This window comes from Anabrus simplex, chromosome 7, assembly GCF_040414725.1.
Source record: "Anabrus simplex isolate iqAnaSimp1 chromosome 7, ASM4041472v1, whole genome shotgun sequence".
NCBI lineage: Eukaryota > Metazoa > Arthropoda > Insecta > Orthoptera > Tettigoniidae > Anabrus > Anabrus simplex.
Window position 1 is genome coordinate 191,889,515 of NC_090271.1, and position 21,847 is coordinate 191,911,361.

Sequence of the window (21,847 nt, forward strand, 5' to 3'; positions counted from 1 at the left end):
GAACTGTAAGTACCTATCACCGATTAGGATACTGTTAGTTTATTACCCCAATTATGTGCATTTTCTGCTGAAATGTCACTAACATCATCTCTCATACAAGTAAATAAAATCAAGATAAGCCATTTCAAACTGAAAAGAAATAGACCTTTATGCCCTTAGACAGTTTCGGAACTTAAAAAAATCTTAGCGATATCAAAACTAAATTATACAGTAAAAATAAGCAGTTATATAGTAGCTTGTAAGATACTATTACATTGTTAATCTGGACCACCATGGTCACCTTATAGCTTTAAAATTAGTGAAGGAAGTCTGTTATACACATTTTTGAGGGGATGCAAATTTTTATCAAAATATTCATGCTGAAGGTTATGTAGTTAAGCTACTTACTTCTGATAATTCCTCATTTACTTGTTGATAATATAATCAACAAAGTTATCATTGTAAGCCAAAATTATACATTTCTTTGTTTCATTATGCTTTGTCCATTGTGGCAACCCTCAACTGAGGAAAGTTTTGTAAATAAATATTTAATAATATTATTAAATTTACATCCCACTAATAACGTTTACAGCTTTTGGAGAGATTGAGGTGCCTAAATTTTGTCCCATAGGAGTTCTTTTACATGCTAGTAAATCAAATGACACAGGGTTGGTGTATTTGAGCACCTTTAAATACCATCGGGCTGAGCTAGGATTAATCTTGCCGAACTGGGCTCAACTTCTACCATCCGAGCCACTCAAGCTGGGCCAAGCTTACTGACTCCACAACCTCTAGATACTAGACAAGTAGAGGTGGTGTTTAAACAGAAATAATCTTAGAATAGCTACCTGTTCTTTTAAAGGAAAAGCTCTGTATTTTTTATATACCGAGTGAGATATGTAAAATTGCATGGCAACAGGCAAAGATCATTTTCTTATGTCTTCCAATTAAATAGGATCAGCTAGATGAGAAAATTATTGGAATAAATATCAATATTTGTCTTTTGGAAACAAGATCAATGACCAAATTATGTAATTTGGAACTTGAAATATGTATAAAGAAGAAATCTATATATATATATATATATAGTAACTTGTCCTGACTGACTGACTGATTCATCATCGCCGAGCCAAAACTACTGGACATAAAGAAGTGAAATTTTGGGCATATATTCATATTAAGATGTAGGTGCTCGCTAAGAGAGGATTTTTGGATATACCGTCGCTAAGGGGGTGAAAAGGGGGGTGAAATTTTGAAATGAGTGTATCTATATCTCAAAACTTTCAAAGTTTATAGATGTCAAAATTGCTATTTAGAATCTTCTTTAAAAATAAGGAAACACGTATTTTTTTGTTTTCAGAAAATCCCAATAGGAGGGGTGAAAAAGGGTGAAAAACAGGTTGAATGCCTTTAAACAGGATACTGGTACTTATATCTCAGAAACTGAAGATATTACAGACCTGAAAATTGGTCTTTGGGGTCTCCTTTAAAAATAAAGAAACACGTATTTTTTGTTTTTGGAAAATCCACTTAATGGGGGGTGAATTTTAAAATGAGTGTATCTATATCTCAAAACTTTTAAAGCTTACAGGTGTAGAAATTGGTATTTAGAATCTCCTTTAAAAATAAAGAAACAAGTATTTTTTGTTTTTGGAAAATCCCAATAGGAAGGGTGGAAAAGGGTGAAAAATGGGTTGAATGTCTTTAATGAGGCTACTTATATTTCAGAAACTGAAGATATTACAGATCTGAAAATTGGTGTTTGGGATCTCCTTTAAAAGTAAAGAAACATGTAATTTTTGTTTTTGGAAAATCCACTTAATGTGGGGTGGGGGGGTGAAGAGGGGGGTGAATTTTAAAATGAGTGTATCTATACCTCAAAACTTTAAAAGTTTATAGATGTAAAAATTGGTATTTAGAATCTCCTTTAAAAATAAAGAAACACTATTTTTTTGTTTTCGAAAAATCCCAATAGGAAGGGTGGAAAAGGGTGAAAAAGGGGTTGAATGCCTTTAATGAGGCTACTTATATTTCAGAACCTGAAGATATTACAGACCTGAAAATTGGTATTTGGGATCTACTTTAAAAATAAAGGAACACGTATTTTTTGTTTTTGGAAAATCCAAATAATGGGAGGTGAAAAGGAGGGTGAATTTTTAGAATGAGTGTGCCTACATCTTAAAAATTTTAAAGTTTACAGATGTAAAAATTGGTATTTAGAATCTCCTTTAAAAATAAAGGAAAACGTATTTTTTTGGTTTTCTGTAAATGCCAATAGGAGGGGTGTAAAAGGGTGAATAATGGGTTGAATGCCTTTAATGAGGATACATATATTTCAGAAACTGAAGATATTACAGAACTGAAAATTTGTATATGGGATCTCCTTTAAAAATAAAGAAACACTTTTTTTTTTTGAAAAATCCAATTAATGGCGGTTAAACAGGAGTGACAAAGTGGGGTGAATTTTTTGAAAGACTATATCAACAGAATATCTGAGAAATGTAAAATATTACAGACGTAAAATTGGGTGTTTGGAATCTCCTGTAAATGTAAAGGAACATAGGTGATTTGTTTTTGGAAACTCCACTTAAAGGGAACTAAAAAGGGGTGAAATTTCAAAATGAGAATTTCTACAGTATATCTCAAAAAAAAAACTTAACAAGTTACAGAAGTGAATAATGGTATCTTTTATCTCTATTAAAAATAAAGAAACGTGGATTTTTAGTTTTCGGAAATACCACTTGGCTGGAAGGCAGGGCGGATTGTTAAAAGTGACAAATTGGTGTTGAATTCTTTTAATTAGTCTACTGACATCTCAAAAATGAAGATGTTACAGATGTGAAATTTGATATTTAGAATCTGCTTTAAAAGTAAAGACGTATTCTCGGAAAATCCAGTGAAGGGGGGGTGAAAGAATTGAAAAATTGACTTAATTGTACGAGAATACATACATCTAATAAAAACTAAAGTTGTTACAGACGTGAAAATTGGTATTTGGATCTCCTTTAAAAACAAAGAAAAACGAGTTTTGGGGGAGGGGGAACCATCTTGGGGGGCGGGAGTAAAAAGGAGTTGAATTCCTTTCATGATGACACATAAATAAAAAAACGAAGAAGTTAGAGTAGTGATAATAGGTATTTAGAAGATCCTTTACTATTAAAGAAACACATTTTTTTTTTGTCGGAAAATTCACTTAGGGGGGGGGGAGGAGTGTGAAAGGAAGTGAATTATTTTTATGGGGATACTTATATCTCAAAACTGAAGGTAATAGATGTGAACATTGGTGTTTGGAATCTCATTTAAACATAAAGAAACATGCCTTCTTTTAATTTTTTTTTTTGGGGGGGGGTGTAAATAAACTTAAGGTGGTGAGACCAATTGATTTTACTTTTCATAATGTACTTATAAGGAGCCTCCGTTGCTCAGGCAGCAGCGCACTGGCCTCTCACAGCTGGGTTCCATAGTTCCAATTCCGGTCACTCCATGTGACATTCGTGCTGGACAAAACGGAGGCGGGACAGGGTTTTCTCCGGATACTCCGATTTTCCCTGTCATCATTCATTCCAGCAACACTGTCCAATATTTCATTTCATTTGTCATTCATCGATCATTGCCCCAGAGGAGTACTTCGGCAGCCGGCATAATTCCTATTGTCGTCGCTAGATATTCATTCCATTCCTGACCCTTTATTTAGTATTAAAAACTTCATTTTTTGTCCGTATTGACTCAAGATTTTACAATGCTTGGTAAAGGTTGAACCTTTAGCTTTACCAAGCATTGTAAAATTCCTGACCCTGTCAAATGACTGCCAACGGGCTGTAGATATTCGAAGTACGTATTCTGATCATAAACCGATCATTTTTAATCTTTCCTGGGGTTCCGTTTTCAATAGCCATATTTTCCTTCGGAGAACGTTCTTAGATTACAGTAGATTCTCCTAGCATATAAATAAAAATTTAAACACATTTGAAATGAACGATAGGAATGAGATTGACCGTCAAATTGTTCACCTCTATAATAAGGTCAATAATGCTCGGAAGTATGTCATTCGTATCGCCAGAAATCCCGCACACTTGTCTACGCGCGACAATGGTGCTGGTCACATTGTCATAAATGACAATGGCAGCAGATGTAATTTACCGCCAAGTAGCGGTCTTGCATCTTGCTGTGGGGTCCAGAACATCTATAATAATAATAATAATAATAATAATAATAATAATAATAATAATAATAATAAAAATAAATGTTCTGGACCGTCCTCAAATGTGCGGACCACGCTGGAAACGGGTCCTGGATGGGTAAAGACTAAGAATGCAGTCCGGCTGCGGGTTGAGTACCGTCAAGGCACCCAAGACGACACCAGGCCAGATATCCTGAAGGATTTGATCCATATTAAAAATGCTTATAGGAATAGATGGCAAAGATTTAGGGACCCAACTGACCGGGTGGAATACCTGGACCTAGACCGGGAAGTACGAAATCGATTGCTGGAAAAAAGATTGAAAAATGGGAGGAACGTTGGTGTAATCTGTCAGAAAACGAGTCAGATCGCAAATTTTGGCGGAATCTCGCAGAGAACGAGTCAGAGCGCAAATTTCGGCGGATTTTATATCTAAAACAATAGGCATTCAATTATAAATTTCAGTATAATACCGTAGCGAAGCATGGGTATCTTGCTAGTAAACTATATACAGTAGAAGTTCGCTATAGCGAGTATGGCATATAGCAAAATCACCACTGTAACTACAGTTTTTCTGTCCCTTGAAAATTCGTATATTAAAATATCATCCTTTACAAAGGAAATTTAATATGTCCTCCTATTCATTAAATACATATCTCCATCATTAGATGGAGTAATAATAGTCAAACATGTTTCAACTCATTTGAGCCATCTCAGTGAGAAAAAAGTTTAAAGTTTTTACATAATTGATGCTAAAAATGTAATGAAACATAATGAAGACAAGATTGAAAACAAATGAGACATGATGAAAATTAAAACAATTTAATATATACACATTTCCAATATTAGATGGAGTAATAATCAACTTGTTTGCGCCTCTTCAGTAAAAACAGATTCAAGTTTTTTACATAATTGATGCTAAGAAAGTGTTAAAACAGATTTAAGAAAAGAATGAAAACAAATGAGACGACGGAATTAAAACAATAAGTAATTATGGCGAGGTTGTGGACCTCTTAGTCTAAAACTTGCAGTGTGTTGCAATTAAAAAACGAGGATGAATTCTGCGCTAAAATTTAAAATGACAGTCTGTCTTCGTTGAGTCGCCCTCACAAATAGTTAAGAGGGCAGCGAAAACTTGAGAAACTAACTCTGAGAAGAAAACAAGTGCCAGGTAAAATGTATGGGATGGCGATGGTGGGATAGGAAAGGTCTAGGAGTTGGAAGGAAGCGGCCGTGGGCTAATTTAAGATACAGCCCCAGCATTTGCCTGGTGTGAAAATGGGAAACCATGGAAAACCATATTCAGGGCTGTCGACAGTGGGATTCGAAACCACTATCTCCCGGTTGCAAGCTCACAGCCACGTGCCCGTAACCGCAAGGCCAACTCGCCCGGTCTGCAAGTTTTAGACTAAGAGGTCCACAACCTCGCCATAATCACTTATTGATTTAATTCTGTCATGTCCCATTTGTTTTCATTCTTTTCTTCATTATGTTTTAACACTTTTTAGCATCAATTATGTAAAAAAAATTGAATCTGTTTTTACGGAAGAGGCGCAAACAAGTTGATTATTACTCCATCTTATGATGGAGATGTGTATATATTGAATTGTTTAAATTTTCGTCATGTCTCATTTGTTTTCAATATTTTCTTCATTATGTTTCAATACATTTTTAGCATCAATTATGTAAAAACTTTAACCTTTTTTTTCACTGAAGATGGCTCAAACGAGTTGAAACATGTTTGACTATTATTACTCCATCTAATGACGGAGATATGTATTTATTGAATAGGAGGACATATTAAATTTCCTTTGTAAAGTGAAAACCGTCAATACGGAATGATTCTAATATCTTGTGAACTATCATCCTTCGGTTACAGCGAGAACCCTGTCACCAGTGCATCCGTTATTACGAGTGATCAAGCGTGTTATTTTTTCTGTTAGTAATAGCCTATTTATGCAAAACTTTATGCCTGCTTGGCCATCACATGATATAGATGTTGATTCCCAAAGGGAATCTGAAATATTTGTCCTGAATGAGTAAATTTATAATTTCGTCGTTATGAATTCTTGCCATAATGGACTTCTACTGTATTTCAAGTCTACTAGACAATACAGACAAAATATGCATTTCAATAGTACAAAATTAGTAACCACAATTTCATCAATCTTATGTGGAAAGTAAAATAACACTGAAAATGTTCTGAACCATCACTGGAATCGTAATATGTGGTGCCATTTGAAGGTTAAAGGACAACCATGGAAGGACGACTCTTAACAGAATCTAAGAGATGACTTATTCCAAGAAGCAATCTACAAGCACTATATGAAGAGAATAATTTCATAATATTTTCCACCTGGTAAAATGAACTTACACCGTTCTGCCTTTGATGTGTTCACTTATTTTGTTGAGATCTTCACCGAAGTGTCGAACGGCCTGCCGCAACATTTCAATTTCTTCATCAGTCCATTTACTGCCATACAAAATAAGGAGCAAACAGTTCATTACTACTCCAAAGAGAAATATAAATAAAGAAGTACTGTAATGCAGAATAAATTAAATTTTAAAAGATCCAAAGTAAAACTTAATCAACACAATATTCACTGAAGTTAGCAATATTAATTTTATTTTAAGGCACTATATTATTGACCAAACTGTAAGGCTGAAACCTTGGTGATCCACAGTAGAGTTGGTAAAAGAATATCAGTGATTCCACTATCCTTCCTCAAGGGAGAATGCTGATGATAGAATGAGAGGCACAACACCACACCTTTTCTGCAGATTTCCTTGGCAAACACCTATATGACTGGTACAGCTCTTCCCACTCTAAAAGGAATCTCTCACTGTTCTATCAAACCACTCATATTCTGTTTAGTTCACTGCTATCTTGAAGACAAATTGACCTCAAAATTCAATCTAGTCCCTCTATATTCTTCACCTGGTCCTTTATCTTGAACAATGTTGATCTTCATAGCTTTTATAATTTAATATAATTTATACAAAGACTAGATCTCATAGAACAATCTGAATTGCAGATATGAAAAGAAGCACATGTGTAGCTGTTATGGATAATTTACAGCATACTGAATTAAATAATAATGTTATTTGCTTTACGTCCCACTGACTACTTTTATTACGGTTTTTGGGGACACCAAGATGCTGGAATTTACTCCTGCGGGAGTTTTTTTAAGTGCCAGTAAATCTACCAACATGAGACTGACGTATCTGAGCACCTTCAAATACCACCAGACTGAGCCAGGATCGAACCTGGCAAGTTGGCGTCAGAAGGCCAGTGCCTCAACCGACTAAGCCACTCAACCCGGCACAGTTTACTGATATTATAAAGAAAGGAAATTTATTAATCTGTTTGTATGTGGAGATTAATCTGGGAACCACTCAACAGACTTCACTAATTCTTTCACCACTAAAAAGCTTATTTCTTCCAGATTTTTACAGGCCACAGTGTTCTCCCTAGGACCTTTTTGACGGGTTCACCACCTTGCCGTTTTTACAGGTCGCCTGGCTAACGTAACCTACATAAGTGCTAGTTACATAATATTCATACATATTTAAATCACTGGGTGCTTAAAATTAAAATGTTCATACTGTAAAACTGTTTATTTAAATGATAAATCATTATTAGATATTATAATTACTATCAATATAACTGCCTCAATTACATCAGAGGTTAAATGTTTAGCTTTACTCTCACATTGTGTAGAGTGTGAGCGGTGTCTGGATTAACAGGGAATTGCATGCGAGCACTCAATTCCACACGACGTCACAAACCCGTATGGCACTCCACAGCAATCGAGTGGTAAGCCCTGGTGTTACATGATTATGAACTAGCAGTAGAACACTAGAGATGAAATTTTATTAGCTACTCATTCCTGCCAACCAGCTGATGAAAATTTCTGGGGAGAACACTGGACCATATATAATTATGCTAGCCTATCTGGGGTGCAGGTAATTTAAATAAAGTTAGACCAAGTCAACAAAATAGCATATCCAGAATATCTTAAAGTGAATATGCTGCTTAAACTATTGGGAAATCCATCAAAATGATATGGGTAACATTTGTAGCTCTTAAACAAATCTACAAAAAGGTCTGGAACAGCAGGTGTTTATTTTCGATACATAACTCAACTCACAATATGTGCTTTTATGGTTATTGTTTTCATGCTTCATTGTAAAACCTTCAAGATCTTATGAAAATGAGCACACAGTAGTGTGTACCTTGATAATAGGTGAGATGTTCAATTAACAGATGCTGTATGATACGAAACTTTGGATGGAAAAATACTGATACTTCGATGCATGTTGGAGGCTTTACTGTTCGGTAATTACTCCACTCACGTAACTGTGACAAATGTGCAAGGTGCTCATCAGTATTCACGGACTTCATTTAAAAGAGGGATGACAACAGCAGACTGCAATAATCATCTGATCTAACGCTGTGGTTTTTGAAAATTATTCATGATTCTACTTTAAAGGCACAACTATTTGTTCATAAAAACTCAACCTCCACAATGTGAAGTGTCACTTTTGCGGGAGTATCCTCAACTCAGCTGTTCAGATGTTCACAGTTCTCGCACTCGAGAATCACATACAAGAGTGATAACAGAAATGTTCTGATTTCCTTGACAACACTGTCACATTAACAACAGAGATGTAGGGAAAAAACCAAAAAAACCAAACCATTAAGTATTACAAGTGTAGCTCCAAGAAATTAGGAGCATAAAATTACATTTTCAACAAAATTTTAAACTTGTTAACACTGTCTGGCATGTTAGCATTATAGCAGCATGTAATTACGGTACTCTACTGAATGTCTTAACAGCCGATAATGTTACTGTTTTCCTAATCATTGTATCAAATATTTTAATGTCATATCACAAATTAGTGCTTGCGGTTCTGTTTGATCGTTTTTCAATGCCACACCTACAGCACTCAGAACTAGGCTCATTTCATTAATAATGACAGAATAGAAAGGCAGCAAGAATATAGTAGAAGATGATGGTTAGACTGAAGATATGACTTTTCGATTCAACAATAACCACTTCCAAGATGTGCATAATCAAATGTTGCACAGGGTAGGGAACTATGGAGATATTTCAGTAATTCAATATTCAGTACTCAATATATAGAAACAAAATATATTTATCCCTTTCAGACCATGTGCGCACAATTGTGGGGGTTCGTATTTTATTTATGTCCGAGCGTATTTAACATTTTCTTAGCGCTATACCACACTGCAGTGCTTGTGCAGGACACGTAGCATGTACTTCAGTTGTTTTTATTAAGCGGCTGACCACCAGGGTGCAGGAAGAAGAGTTCAAAAACACAGTTCATCGGCAAGATGGCGGGAAGCAGTAATGCCAAGAGTAAGTATTTATTTATTTATTTATTTATTTATTTATTTATTGCATTCACATTAATCTAGAAGCTTTACTGAATATCAGAACGTAATCAATGAAGTGTGTAAATTGTTTAGTGAATATAAATTGTGAACATACTCTGAGTGAGAAATGTAATGTATAAGATTTTCATTTTCAATCGTTCCACACTGTAAAATAGAACATTTTATCATGTACATGTGTATATTCACATGCATTGAGCTGATTTTTTTTATTTTTTATTTTCTGTAAGGAGTGAATTAAGTCCTGACATGTACAATTGTGTGGGTGCTGTTTTTCAGATGATAGTTCTCATTTTGTAAAATAAACTGTAAGAGCATTTTACCCTGTTTTTGACGTACAAACAAAAATTCACACCTAAAGTTTTCTTTCAGGTATGAAAGGGCTAAATTTTATTTGAAACAGAATACTTTTAGGTTATTTACTCCACGGTCTATTCTTGGATACAATATAATTTACTACAAATTACAAAAAAACAGAACTCTTAAAACATCATTTTACTAACACAGACATATTTTAATCATTCTCCCATGTACAAAATCCCCATATGCATAGTTGCAGTAAAAATATTAAATTAAATATTTTTAAGAGTCAAGTTCAAACAATGGAGGAAAAAAAAGGATGCTGAGAAACTATGTAGACTTAGAATGAATTTAATTTTGCAGTATCAAATTTGTGCACAAGAGTATATATAAATACACAAACTCTCATAGAAATACTTCTCAACATCTCTTAGATTCTGTTAAGTATCATAGTACATTTTATGAAAAAGAAGAGAATCTAAATAAAATGCTAGCTTACATTTACAGCAGATAATGTTAATTGACGTACAGCCAATCCTAGCTCTCCATTTTTGACATACTCGTGGACTTATTTATGAATGTACTTTTAAATTGTTAAGTTTCATGTTCATTTATCTTATATAGTGTATATATACATATATAATATACAAACATAACATTCTGTCCAATGCAGCAGCCCATAATTGTGGGAAGTAAATTAAGAAATTAGAATGTAAATGTGTAATTTAAAATTACTATAAATTTAACAGAGGTTTACAAATTATTATTCAATATCTACGGAACATTTTCTGACCAGGTGCAGGCTTAATTCATGAGAATTAGGAACATTTCAGACCAACTTCTTCATATGCTTCCGCTGCTTTTCCCACACCTTGGTAAGGTTGTTGGTACGAACTGTGTCACATGTGGATTGGAACTTGATGCTAGGGATGTATTCACTATTGCATGTTTCTGTGGTGGCTAGTAACATGATGTGTTGTATGTATATGAAGAGTGTCTTGGGAGAGGTACAAATAACCACCCTGAGTCAGAAGAATTGACCAGACGCAGTTAAAATAGAAATTGACTAGACGCAGTTAAAATCATTGACCTAGCCAAGAACTGAGTCCTGAACCTTCTGAATCAAAGGCCTCCATGCTGACCATCCAGCCAAGGAGCCGGACAACATTTTAGCTCAACATGATACTTAAATTGTAACTGCTTGTTGAGTTAAATAAGAGCTAGAAATATTAACATCAAATTTAATACCCAAGCGAGGAAGTTAGAATCATGAACTCTTGTACTATCAGATGAAAGTTTACTAGAGCAAATGTTTCAAATATTTAGTTATCATACAAGTCAGTAAATTTACTGCTTATACACCAGGCACAGCTTAGAACAGCAGCTTGTGTTTTGACTGGGATATGCTATAATTAAGGCTGTGAATATTGCAAATTGTGATAAAAATTGCATTTTTCATGTTTAAATCACGTTTAAACAAATTTTGTATTTTAACTAGGAAAAATGTATGAAAAATCATGAATTCAGAAGCAAACTGTGAAACTTATGATGCCCTTAAAAGTATCATTTATGATAAGACTTTATTTATTTGAGAATTTTACGGTTCTAAGTCAAACTCAATACTTTCACAGTTCTAACTTGAGTAAAAAGAATTATGTTGTTCTAATCGTGACTTCAAGATTCTGAAATTGTGATTATTTGAGGTTTTCTCCAGATACTTTTAGGGGCATCAAAAGTCCCATATTAAGAGTGTTTATATGTGCATTGATATAATGACGATATGTTTATTTACAGCCGGCCCTGTGGTGTAGGGGTAGCATGCCTGCCTCTTACCCAGAGGCCCCGGGTTCGATTCCCAGCCAGGTCAGGGATTTTTACCTGGACCTGAGGGCTGGTTCGAGGTCCACTCAGCCTACGTGATTAGAATTGAGGAGCTATCTGACGGTGAGATAGCGGCCCCGATCTCGAAAGCTAAGAATAACGGCCGAGAGGATTCGTCGTGTTGACCACACGACACCTCGTAATCTGCAGGCCTTCGGGCTGAGCAGCGGTCGCTTGGTAGGCCAAGGCCCTTCAAGGGCTGTAGTGCCATGGGGTTCGGTTTGGTATGTTTATTTACAATTGCCTGTTATTTGGCTGAAGATGACGCTCACCAGCGTCGAAACTAGTTCCACGTAAATGTTATGACTTGTTTAGTATAATATTAGTATTGAAAAGGTGGATTTTTAATTTTACTTATCTATTATTCTCGGTTCAATATGGACTTAGAAATGAAATTCTTAAATTTTAAACCAGACTAACCAAAAAGTTATTCGACTACCTGTGGAACAAGAAGACGATGGTATGGATTAAGGAAGTTCGTAAAGATCTAGAGAAGTCCAACGTCCAGGGGCCTATTCCACAAAAGTATGGTCTTGTACATTACAAGTAAATTCTCTAGTAACTGGTACAAATACCAGAGTTTCTGTTCCACAAAAGAATTTTCTACAGTTGTACTTTACTACTCCATACTTACAAATTACCAGTGAATTTTTATAGGTATGTTCCACAAAAGTACTAGTATTTGTAATTTACTAGTGGATTGGGAACTATTCCCTACCAGTGAAAGGACAATAATATATAAATGTACTAGTGCTATTTAAATATATTTATTTCAGATACATTTTGATAAATATGTGGTCTAGCAGAAGTGATAGTGATGGTAATGAAAATGAAAACTACCGTCTGTATAGGGAAAGAATAAACTTCCAGTTTAACACTATTTGAATACAATGAGAGTTTTAGGTTAAGCACAATACAAGTGGAAGAACTTTTGATGGATATTTATCATAGGTTGAAACATCCTACGAACAGAAATAAATCTCTCTCTGCTAAACAACAGTTAGGCCTACTAACAACACTGCTTTGGCTAGGAAATTGTGGTCAGTACCATGGTATTGCACATATGCATGGGATGGCAAAATCTTCGGTCTGTAGGTCAATACATTCTGTGGTAGCTGCAATAAATGATATAAAATTTCCTCAAATTGTTCCTTGACCTGAAAATACTGAACAAACATGTTCCAAGAAGGACATTCCTGGAATCATTAATTCCAAGTAATTCCAATCATTAATACAACTTTTCCCCTCAAAAGCTCCATGAGCTTTTCCAAATCAAATATTTCCATCCAACCCTTTATTTTGTCTTGTTTTTTCAGACTCTCGCTGAATGCATCAAAATTAATATCTTTCCTTCTTTCTATTTCCTTCAAAATGAATAACTTCCTTTGCTTGACACCATTTAAACAATTCATGCAGAGTGTGCAATTTTGTAACAATTAAGTTTGGCGGCTGAATGTAGTCATTAGCGGCATCCGATTCCAAATGACAGACCAAGGTGGGTATGTCAGACTATCGTGGAACATATGCGAGGATCGCGGAAGAACAGAATGGGTGATGATAACGGAGTAATTTCCTATCATCAAAGAAATAAACTGAAAAATAACATTGTAGCATTGATAAATTCACAGAAATATTAGAGTTCTTTGAATCTTTGCTAAATAACTTAACTTAAAATACGATATTAAGATTAATGAGGCAAGCATAACCTAATTCAATGAAAGGAATATGAAGATGAACAGCTGATTCATGCTATGACGTAGTATGTTTATTGATATGTTGTCACTTGTAAAACTTGTAACAATTCTCTAGTAATATACAAGAGACTATCAATCTTTTGCGGAACTGAAATGTACAACTCCATACATTACAAGAACCCACACTAGTAACTTGTAATGTACGAGACCATACTTTTGTGGAATAGGCCCCAGGAAGTTCAGATGTTAGACAGGAAAATATTTCAGATCATGATTCAAAATTTGGAAGGGTTTAAAGTCGAAAGAACTGCAAAGACGGGAAGAGCCTGGATGGATGAACAGAGGAAATAGCATAGTGCCCATATGAAGGAGGAGTACTGGAGGAAGAGGAAACCTCAAAGACCAAATGAATTTGCAGCATGATCTTAAGTGGTCAATTCACAAAGAAAAATGTTAGAAATATTTTATCCTGCAGAAACTGTTAAGTTAGTAATAAACCAAGACTCTGCAAAGAAATCTGAGTGCGAGTTTTATTATTATGATAAGTGTGAAAGGATTGTAAAGGATAATAAAAACAAAATCAAAGTGGGGAAATGGTGAACATTATTTTATTATTAATCAGTATGACCATGAATTATGCCTACTGTGTACACTGCATTCTTCATTTGTTATGGAAATCCTGAGCAAATGTTGATTGTAGATGTCTTTTCTCCCACTTACAATAACTTTCTTTCAGATAAGCATCACAGTTTTATAGAACATACTCTTTTAATCATCTAATGTATTAACTGTGAAGCTCATCCCCGAAATTGTGACTTTCGTCCTCCGAGGCTTCATCAAGATCCTGAGACACCACCTCTACAGCTACAGCTCTGAAATGCTGCACTAATTATACTGTTCCTTTATAATTTAGAGTTTTCTTCATTTAATAGATCTGTACAGAAAATTTGATATGTTTTACCTTGTACTAAGTGGCAGCCTGTAAATACAGGAGGTTGTTCCTAAATAAATGGAAATGTATATGTAAATACAGTATACATTTTTTAAATGCGTAAGTTTCATATATCTTGAAACTACTGAATTGTCTGTTCCAAGCCATCAATTTTCCTATTTTAAAATACTATATTATGGGTTCTCAAGTCGAGTGAGCCTCTGTGGCTCAGGTTGCAGCACATCGGCCTCTCACCGCTGGGTCCCGTGGTTCAAATCCCGGTCACTCCATGTGAGATTTGTGCTGGACAAAGCAGACACGGGACAGGTTTTTCTCCGGGTACTCCGGTCTTTCATTCCAGCAACACTCTCCACGATCATTTCATTTGTCGGTCATCAATCAATGTCCTAGAGGAGTGCGACAGGCCTCGGCAGCCGGCACATTTCCTATCCTCGCCGCAAGATGGGGGATTCATTCATTCCACCCCTGACCCGCTCAATGACAGGAAAACAGGTTGTAGGTTTTCATTTTCAAGTCACCGAAAAATTCTGATCTCTAGCTATAAGCTATTTCTCAGACTATTGCTCCATCTCATAGTACAATTAACCCAGCATGTCACAATTAGCAACACCTTTATATTCTTTACCAGTTTTAATTTACAACAAATTTTAATGCAGGCTTGTCATTAAACTGACTGTTTTTATTGTGACTCTGCGCACAGGACGTCCAGTTTTATGTGGAAACCGAAACATTGGGCTGTGAATTTTCATTTAAAAAATCCCACATGCATTCATTGGCTGGTATTTGAACCACAGCCACCTTGGTCAGTAGCCAGTGCCCCTGAGTTACCACTCCCTTGCAAATTTTAATTTGAAAACTAGTGACCTACTCTGGCTTTGCATCTTTTATGGTGATAGGTCTCATGATTTCCTAAGAGAAGACAGGAGATTTTGTCTAAAAGAGATTACTGACGTGAACAAATTGTTTTGATACGAATTATGTGAATAATCTCAAAATATGGTTTCTAATTTTAAAGTTGAATGTTTACTGCAACACGGTATATAACAAAAACAATTACTGAAGGCTATACTGTCCTTCCCATTTTTAAAATTTTTTTTTTGGCAGAGCTTTTTATACAGTACATATTTAAACATTCTTCCACACATACACTATATTGCCAGAAGTTTTCAGACAGATGTCCATTTGCAAATAGCCTCTGATGATGTTCCTAGTATGACATTGATCTGCCTTTTGCTGTTATAGCAGCTGCAAATCTTCTAGTAAGGCTGTCCACCAGGTTTTGGTACATTTCCACAAGAATCGATTTCCATTCTTCTTGTAGAATCTTGAGCAGGTTGGGAGCAGATCGTAAGCATTGTGGTTTTGTTTGTAGTCAGTGTTCCAACTCACCCCAAAGGTTGTTCAATAGAGGTAATTTTTGCTTGTTCAGATTATCAAGCCTGAAGACTTCTGAGATTCGAATCATTTTCTACCTTTAGCCCACACGTCATCTTTGAAAATTTCAGTGATCAGTTTTCAAATGAAAATATGTGCATTTGTGAAGAATTTCTTTTTCATATTACAAACGATGAAAGAGCTAGTCTCGATGAACAATATGACACTATCATCAGTGTAGATGAGGTCTCCTTCTCAGTCGCATAACTTGTCTGAGTATTGTGATTTCATGCTTACCTTTACTACTTGACGGTGTCCACCAGCAGTTGCCATTGCCTACAGTCTTCTGCTTTCCAAATAGTCACTCGAAGAGGTCCATGAGTTGTGTCTTTAATCTGGTCTAGCCATCTTCTGGGAGCTCTTCTTTCAAATGTGCTGATGGGCTTTTTGTCCCTGGCCTTCACTGTTCATAATTCACAGCCATAGAAGAAGACTAAAATACTAAGACAAATACCAGACACTTCTTTGCGTTTTTACTGTTTGCTCGGTCACGCCAGATGTTTCAGAGTTTATCCGTAGCAAATTTTCCAAGAGTAATTCTCCTTCTGATTTCTTTCTCACAGCTGCCAGTGTTGCTCAGCAAGGAGCCAAGATAAACAAATGCATTAACAATATCTAGGCCAACTAGACGACCACTAAATTGGAGCTTCTCTCCTCTATCAACAACCATCACCTTCGTTTTGCTGCTATTCACTTCCAATCCAAGCTGAAGAAGACTTTCATTTTCTACCTGCTGCAACAATTCACTCTAAAGGCATCTGATAAATCACAGTCCAGCTTGAGTTGAGTGGTGTTGTTTTCATATGTTTTTTATCAAAGCAGTGTCCGACTCGTTGGCTGAATGGTCAGCGTACTGGCCTTCGGTTCAGAGGGTCCCGGGTTCGATTCCCGGCCGGGTCGGGGATTTTAACCTTCATTGGTTAATTCCAATGGCTCGGGGGCTGGGTGTTTGTGTTGTCCCCAACACCCCTGCAACTCACACACCACACATAACACTATCCTCCACCACAATAACACGCAGTTACCTACACATGGCAGATGCCGCCCACCCTCATCGGAGGGTCTGCCTTACAAGGGCTGCACCCGGCTAGAAATAGCCACACGAAATGATTGATCAAAGCAGTAAGATGAAGAGAAACACCCATTTCATGCAATACTTCCCAAATCTTGCACCAACGAACACAGTCAAATGCTTTCTTGTAATCTAAGAAGCAAATCAACATTGGTATGTTGAACTCGTTCATTATTTCAATGAGTTGTTGGATGTTAAGTATCTGCTCCATTGAGCTTCGACTTCAAACAAAATCTGATTGTTCTGGAGGAATTTCTCTCAGGATAAATGGCCTTGGGCGCTGGTATATAGGCCTAATATATAATAGGAAAAGCACCTGAAAGGGCATATACAATATGATTACATCAAATTTGAAATTATTCTTTGCTAATTTGCGTGATGCTTTTGGTCCTTTTTGAACATAACACAATATGGTATTTTTCGCAGCACTTTCCACAGAGTGAACATACGCAATTCCCGTTTGGTAGGTGGAATTTCTTATTGGTACATAACTTGTGGTGGTAGCCATGAATGGCTAGTCTTGTGATTGTGTGTCTTTGTTCTTCGTTAGCGTTTGTCCATGATCTGTCTTGCATTGCATCGGTACTGTAAAATTCCAAGTCGATGTCCATTCGTTTCCTTTGTCTAGCAGCTAGAAGTGCCTGGTAAGCGTCAGTAGATGGCAGGCTTAGCTTATACCTGATATCCTCTATGAAGAAGGTCTCTTTTGCTAATGCATAGGCAAGTCTCGATGGTGCATACTTCCCTATTCGCAGGCAGTGCTTTATGAATCTTGCTTTCACCTTTTCAATTCTCTCGAGGTTCTTGTACGTTAGATTTTCCCATATTAGTTCTATGCCATATGTTATTATTGGTGTTATTGTGGCGTCGAAAAGAGTCATAGCTGTATTCAGCGATAAACGATGAAGGTTTTTGAGTCCACATATGTATTTAATAGCCGTTGTTGTCCTTTCTTCCACATGATAGCTGAATGATCGACCCATTGTCTGCAGGGTGATGCCTAGGTATTTAAATTTATTAACCACTTCCATCTCTTCGTTGTTCAATACTAGCGTGTCCTTTGGTGATGCTGTTCCCCCTTTCCTGAATGTCATCTGCGCTGATTTCTTCATGTTTATCTCGAAACCATTCTCCAGTGCCCATTTTGCCAGGGCGTTTAATGTCGTCTGTAATTCCTCTTTGTTGGGGCCCGCTATGACCATATCGTCGGCGTACATCAGGAGGGTCGTCTCCATTGTATTTCGAAGGATATTGGTGATGTTCGCAGTGGCTATGTTGAACAGTGTTGGGCTAATGGGGTCCCCTTGTAGTATACCATTTGTCTGCCTGATTTTGTTAGACGTTGTTATGCCATCATCTACTACAATGTCGTCGTATGTCAAGATGTCTTCTATTATTTCACTAATGTAGTGTGTCTTTCCAATCATGTCTTCGATGTTTTGTAGTAGTTGTTTTCTGTCTATGAGATCGAAAGCCTTTTTATAATCAATGAAGACTGCGTAGTATTTTCCCTTGGGCATTCTTAGTGCTGATTCTATTTTGTCCAAAAGAAATTTTACAGCTTGTGTTGTGTTTCTACCCTTCCTGAACCCGAATTGGCATTCTGGTATTTTTGGGTCTACTTCCTGTTCAAGTCTCCTCGTTAGTATTTTAGTATAGATTTTGAAGGTGTTATTCTCCAGTGCTATTCCTCTGTATGAATTTGTGTCTTTTGTTTCCCCTTTACCTTTGTATAGCATTTTAATCTTCGCAGTTATCCAGCTTTCCGGTATTGTCCCTGATTGCAGGCATTTGCTGAAGAGGTTGGTCCATAAAGGAAGTAGTGTTTCCAATGAGTCTTTTAAGATTTCCATGCAAATATTATCTGGCCCAGGGGCTTTCTTACTTTTCGCTTTAGTGATGACGTCTGTAATCTCTTCTGGTGTTATCGGTGGTGGGTTTTGAGTCCATTCCTCAGTTATGCTTCTGCACACAGCTACATTAATGTTCTGTTGATTTAGTATTTTCTTGAAGTGTTCTTCCCATTCTTTCATCGGTATAACTGTGGCTTGTGTTACATTTCGTTTCCTCAGGGCAATGAATGGGTCTTTCTTTGCTGCTTCTGCGATTCTATTCGCTTCCTCTTCCATGAATGCAGTTTTCGTTTCCTTCAAAAGTTGCTTGTAATTTCTCCTCTTAGTTGCATAGGTTTTAAGATCTTCATCTCTTCCTATCTTTTTGGCTACGTGTAACGCTTCTAGTGTTTCTGTATGCATTTTGTAACATTTTTCATTAAACCAGGGCTGAGCTCTACGTTGTCTTGGTGGAATAAGAGCTTGTTGAAGTATGTTATTTATTAGTTCTAATGCTCCAGTTGTGTTGCCCTCATCTATGAGCTGCACTGAAGTTTCTATTTGCGTCTCGTTTTGTTTGAGGATATTTATATCAATCTTTCTTGATGGTCTGTCGTTGGTGGTCTTAGTAAAGTATTTTGTCTGCATATTTTCTATTTCAAATGTAGTTTCAATGGGGATATGTTTTCTGCTTGGTGCTGCAGAAGACGACCATAAACCTTCTTGGGCCAGATTTCGGACATATTTTCCTCTATAAAATACTAAATCAATTGAACTGGTGCCGTTGTGTGCGAAGTATGTTTTGAGTTCTGGGTCGTTTACGAGTTTGAAGCCTTCCTCGCTGAGTGTATCCAGGATCAGTTCGGTCTTGTTACTGATTTTATCTATTCTGCAGCTAAGATCTCCTGCTAAAAGGACTGGCTCATCATGTTTCACCTCCGTCAATGCTTTCATTAGATGTTCTATTGCATCTTCCGTTGTCCAGTGTGGGGGCATGTACAGGCCTACTGTTGTGAGAAGTGTTGTTCTTGTAATTAGCAAATTGTCTTCTTTCGTGGCGCTGGTTATGTTTCCAATAGTCGGTTTGAAGAAGCATGAAACACCTCCCTCCGGCCTGCCGTCGGTAGACTTTGCGTATGAATGTGTACTGTAAAATCCTTGGATGTGTACTGGTTCTAAGAGGAAAGTCTCTGTAGCGATTATAATATCTATGTTTACAAGTGTTTCGTGGGGAATATGTATCAAGGCATTTCTCGCACCTTCCGTGTTCCATAACAGTAGTTTTAGCTGTGTGGTGTTATTAGTGTTGGGGCGGAAATTCCCATTCATTTCTTCCTTGGCTTCGCATGAAGCGAAATCTTCGGAATACTATATCCTTTGGCCAGAAGTCTGCACTATATACAAGATCCATATATTTGTATGGTATCCCTACCTTGAAGGATTTCCTACTGCCAACCGTTCTGAGTTCTTCAAATTCTGTCTCCCCTTCTATTTTGTTTTTCTCTAGATATTTCTTTATTGATTCTGTTGAAGTTCCCTTGCTTGCTCTACCAATAAATAGCCAGACTTTTCGTTCCGCAGCCCTTAGCTCGTAGCTATCATCTGGTTTAGTTCCTGTGGATTCATCTGCTTTCCGTTTCTGTCTCCTTCGCATCTCGGCCCTTTCTTCTACAGTGTCCCGGTCATTCTTCCGTTGTGTAGAAATGTCCTGTATCAGTTCACTTTGATTCATATCTTCTTTGTCTTGATCATTGGTTAATTTAACGATCTCTCTTCTCTCTTTGTCTCTGCTTTCACCATTTTGATTTTCTACATTTGGACTATGGTCGGCGTTTCTGGTTGCTTCTTCATTCTCCACCCTATTTGGTATGTTTGGTGCTTTTCGTCTTGCAGTTACTCTTGGGAGGCATTGGTCAAATTCTGTCTTTATTGCTATTTGGATCTCTTCTCTCATTATTACTCCAATATTTTCGATCATGTTGTTCATTACGTTTTGGATTTTTTGCGTGAGTTTTGTCATTATTGATTGTTCTATATCTTTCCTTTTTATGGTGCGTGGTTTGCAATCCACACAAATCCATGTGAGCTTGCAATGCTCCCTCTGCATGATGTTGAATTCCCCTCTCGTTAGTCCACTACATTCAAGGTGTTGCCATCTATCGCATTCTTCGCATTCTATTGATTCTTCATTGGAGCGAACTTCCTTCGCACAGGTGGCGCAGTTTACCACTATCTCCATGTCGACACTCTGGTCAGTTGCCTGGTCGCCTTATATATCTATGTATCTATGTACTCTGGGTCCCAAAATGGCAGATCTTTTCGTATGTTCAGTGAATGATTGTTTTAAATCTTAAGATAATTCTACGTTGTATTCCTTACCACTTCGACTTTCTATTGACTCACTGCACTAAACTTTACGATCACTATCACTTTATAATACTATCTCTACACTTGGTATATTGATTTGTCACTTTGGTGTTAGGGCACTTCGATCGTCTTTCCTTCGATCTGGTAGGCCGTGATTTCAAATAGTAAACCGTCACTATCGATATACTTGTTCAAATCAACAATGGCTCACGCAGTTTTAAATTGGTTTTCTGTGATGTAAGGATATTCGCACTAAGTCGTACACACTTATCACGAATAAATAAAATACTGCCTTAAATTAATTTATCCCTGTGTGTACAAAACTGAACACTTGAATAAGGAGTAACTCTCTTGTAGTTTCCAAATTATCACTTTATCAGATGAAACACACGGTTAGATCGATGGATAATCACAGATCAAATTAAATTTTAGGACATTGAGTACGTCAGTATCACATGTATCAATCACAAATTTCACACTGCTCTTGCACATTTATATTTATAATCCCAGGTTATAATTAACTTATTATATACAACACTGAACACTATGATAACACTAACAGTTGTTAGTTATTTTGGGATATTTACGTACCACTGTATGTATTAAAACACATGAAATGAAAAGTCACTGTTACGCTGAAAACCTCTCTTAGGACAAATTAATCACACGAAAACTTCAAAAAGCCTAGAAAAATCTCTATATAGGCCTAATATATAATAGAACTTTCCTGGCATACA

The 21,847-nt window shown here is 36.5% G+C and overlaps 1 protein-coding gene across 3 annotated transcripts in view; it reads right to left on the reverse strand.

The window, feature by feature from the left end:
• LOC136877030 (chromatin complexes subunit BAP18) overlaps nucleotides 1–21,847 on the reverse strand; it is a 79,735-nt gene that overhangs the window by 43,403 nt on the left and 14,485 nt on the right. For all 3 annotated transcript variants that reach the window (XM_067150831.2, XM_067150832.2, XM_067150830.2), the window contains one exon: nucleotides 6,534–6,632. In XM_067150831.2, the coding sequence (XP_067006932.1) occupies nucleotides 6,534–6,632 (99 nt within the window). The remainder of the gene's footprint in view (nucleotides 1–6,533; nucleotides 6,633–21,847) is intronic.